Source organism: Priapulus caudatus, unplaced genomic scaffold (assembly GCF_000485595.1).
Source record: "Priapulus caudatus unplaced genomic scaffold, Priapulus_caudatus-5.0.1 Scaffold1888, whole genome shotgun sequence".
NCBI lineage: Eukaryota > Metazoa > Priapulida > Priapulimorpha > Priapulimorphida > Priapulidae > Priapulus > Priapulus caudatus.
In genome coordinates this window covers 15,803-18,725 of record NW_014578949.1, presented here as the reverse complement: position 1 = coordinate 18,725, position 2,923 = coordinate 15,803, and the positions used below count along the sequence as shown (strand labels likewise).

At 48.4% G+C, this 2,923-nt stretch overlaps 1 protein-coding gene across 1 annotated transcript; it reads left to right on the top strand.

The window, feature by feature from the left end:
* The first annotated feature begins 321 nt into the window (after positions 1–321).
* Positions 322–1,828, top strand: LOC106817835 (glycine-rich RNA-binding protein GRP2A-like). Its single transcript, XM_014822539.1, has 2 exons — positions 322–617; positions 983–1,828. Exons 1-2 carry the CDS (start codon positions 355–357, stop codon positions 1,461–1,463), a joined length of 744 nt encoding a protein of 247 aa, XP_014678025.1. The 5' UTR covers positions 322–354; the 3' UTR covers positions 1,464–1,828.
* Positions 1,829–2,923: the final 1,095 nt, after the last annotated feature.

The following is a 2,923-nucleotide window of genomic DNA, read 5'->3' as shown; positions in this document are numbered from 1 at the left end:
GATGGATGGATGGATAGATAGATAGATAGATAGATAGATAGATAGATAGATAGATAGATAGATAGATAGATAGATAGATAGATAGATAGATAGAGAGATAGATAGATCGAGAGATAGCTAGATAGATAGATAGATAGATAGATAGATAGATAGATAGATAGATAGATAGATAGATAGATAGATAGATAGATAGATAGATAGATAGATTGATAGATAAATAGATAGATCCTTCTTCCTTTTAAAGAGTCCAGCAGCACGCCGATAGCGGAGCTGAGGACCAGCCACCAACACCACTATTACTAAGCACTAACACCACCGTGCCCCGCCGCTGTCTTCCTTCCGCAGACAAACAACATGAAACTGACACTGCTCACATTTGCCGTCCTCATCGTCGCCACCGTCCGCGCCGACGGCTACGGATCGACGCAGGCGCCGGGTTACTTCACGACACAGGTGTACGGTCCCGTGAGCAGCGGCGGCCTGCGCGGGTTGGGAGAGCGCAAGGCGTCGCTCAGCTATGACAGGTCGGGAACGGCGATCGGAACAGCCTACAACCAGGACCAGGCAACGGCAGACCAGACGGCAGCGAAGAGCCGCGAGTACGACTACAACTACAGGTAAATACAATTGCTGGCGACGCATTACAACTACAGGTAAATACAATTACCGGTGACGTATACAACTAGAGGTAAATAAAAAACAGATGACGTATTACAGCTACAGGTAAATGCAATTACAGGTAAAGCAACAGGTAACGGAATATATAATTACAGGTAACGACGTGCAATTACAGGTACACACACAACACGCACACATACGTACGTACGCACGCACGCACACGTACAAGGACGCGCGCACACACGACACACGTACAAGGGCGCGCGCACAAACGACACACGCGCACACACGCGCACGCACGCACGCACGCACGTACACACACACGTTCGTTTGTTTTAACTCGTCTGCTATCGTTGCTTTACAGGTCCGGTTACAACTACGAGCAACCCAAGACCCTCTACAACTACGACCTTAACGAGCAAATCTGGGGACTCAGTGACAACTCTGACGTCTACACTGGAGAGGGCGCCACCAGTCGTGGTATCGGCAGCGTCGGTGGTTTCTCCAGCGGGGGTCTAAGCAGCGGTGGTCTAAGCAGCGGTGGTTTCTCCAGCGGGGGTCTAAGCAGCGGTGGTCTAAGCAGCGGTGGTTTCTCCAGTGGGGGTCTAAGCAGCGGGGGTCTACGCAGCGGTGGTCTAAGCAGCGGTGGTCTAAGCAGCAGTGGTCTAAGCAGCGGTGGTCTAAGCAGCGGTGGTCTAAGCAGCGGTGCCGCCTTCGCTGGATTCGGCAATGGCGGTCACTTTACCGGACTCGGGAGCGGCGCCAGCGTCGGTGGTGGCTACGCGCATGCGCAGCAGCAACAGCAGCCACAGCAACGGCAGCAGCGGCGATGCATCTGTTACTAAGCCGGCCACCACCCCATATGAATACAACGGGAGAACAACGGAATCCGAAATAATTTTCATTTTGAGAAAACATGGATATGGACACGTTCTGAGCGCGTTAGTAGTTGCGCGAAGATAGCTGTACGCTCCAGTATACATATGTTCAATAATATGTTCATGGTAGCATAGACATTGCATGTGATGCGATGTCGCGATGATACGTAGATGTAGAAATTAGAGATGTGTGTATTTAATGATGGCCTTGATAATGACACAGTTGCTGATTATACACCGTGGTGTTTGTTTGTAAAACGTAATTATTGTGTGGGACAGTGTAAAGCATACTTGTATAAAAATAAAAAAACAATCACTCGATTATCTATATATATGTATAGTTTTTCCCCCTTTTTTGATCGATTCATGAGTTTATTTTGATAAATCACGATCTGCATTATGCAGCTATATAAAATGTTATCCAATTCATCAATCATCACCCCCGTGTCGTCAGGCCAGTGAAAAGTAGTACATGCCAACAGCCTCTCCATATATAATGCGTCTATCGAGCCCGGAATCGTTACATAAAAGATTCACGTGCGAAGTGAAGGTCGCAAGTACATAATATATTGAACCTCGCTCTCTTCTCAACAATAAGCATATCACGACATGCGGCCTGGAAGGCCACTGAAAGATCAATTGATCATAGATGCTCACGTAACTTCTCAGAACTGGGTACCGTCCCACCAGTGAGCGTGAAAGCTAGGGGGCGCTGGCATTGCATATTGAGAGTTCTTCTCCCGCTACACATCACGATTCTCTGGACGCACGCACGCACACACGCACGCACGCACGCATGCACGATATGCCGACGTGTCGCACGAGGTTGCTCACGCAACGCTGGCCCGTCGTTTGTGTCTTCGTCATCGTCTCGTCGTTCGTGTATGGCGCCCTGTTTGGTGAGTAACACCGAAATTAGGTGGCCGTACACAGCCACTGCACATGGTTTCGTTTCTTACTTCAGAGCGCATCTTTGTCTATACACGGCAGAACGCTGGAAAAGCTAGTTCACGAGCGGCACCCGCGTCTTTGGCGGTCCTGTAAATATTTTACATCTACCTTTATTCTACACTAACAGGGACTTGTAGTCACACACTTGTACTCACAATCATGCTCTTTTATACTCCAGAACACACATGTATAGAACTCCGTGACAACTATAAACGAATATTCCGGATAACTATAAGCAGTGACACACTTCTTGCTCAAATTACATTACAGTGCTAGCGGGATATCCGGCGTTGCCCGGGAAAATCAGTGGCGTTACTCAGTTGGTGACCGCTTGGTTGAAAGGAAAATATCCAAAAAAATCGAACTATCTATCTATCCATGCATCCATCCATGCATCCATGCATCTATGCCATGCCATGCCATCCTATCCCATCGCACCGCATCCCATCCCATCCCATCCCATCCCATCCCATATC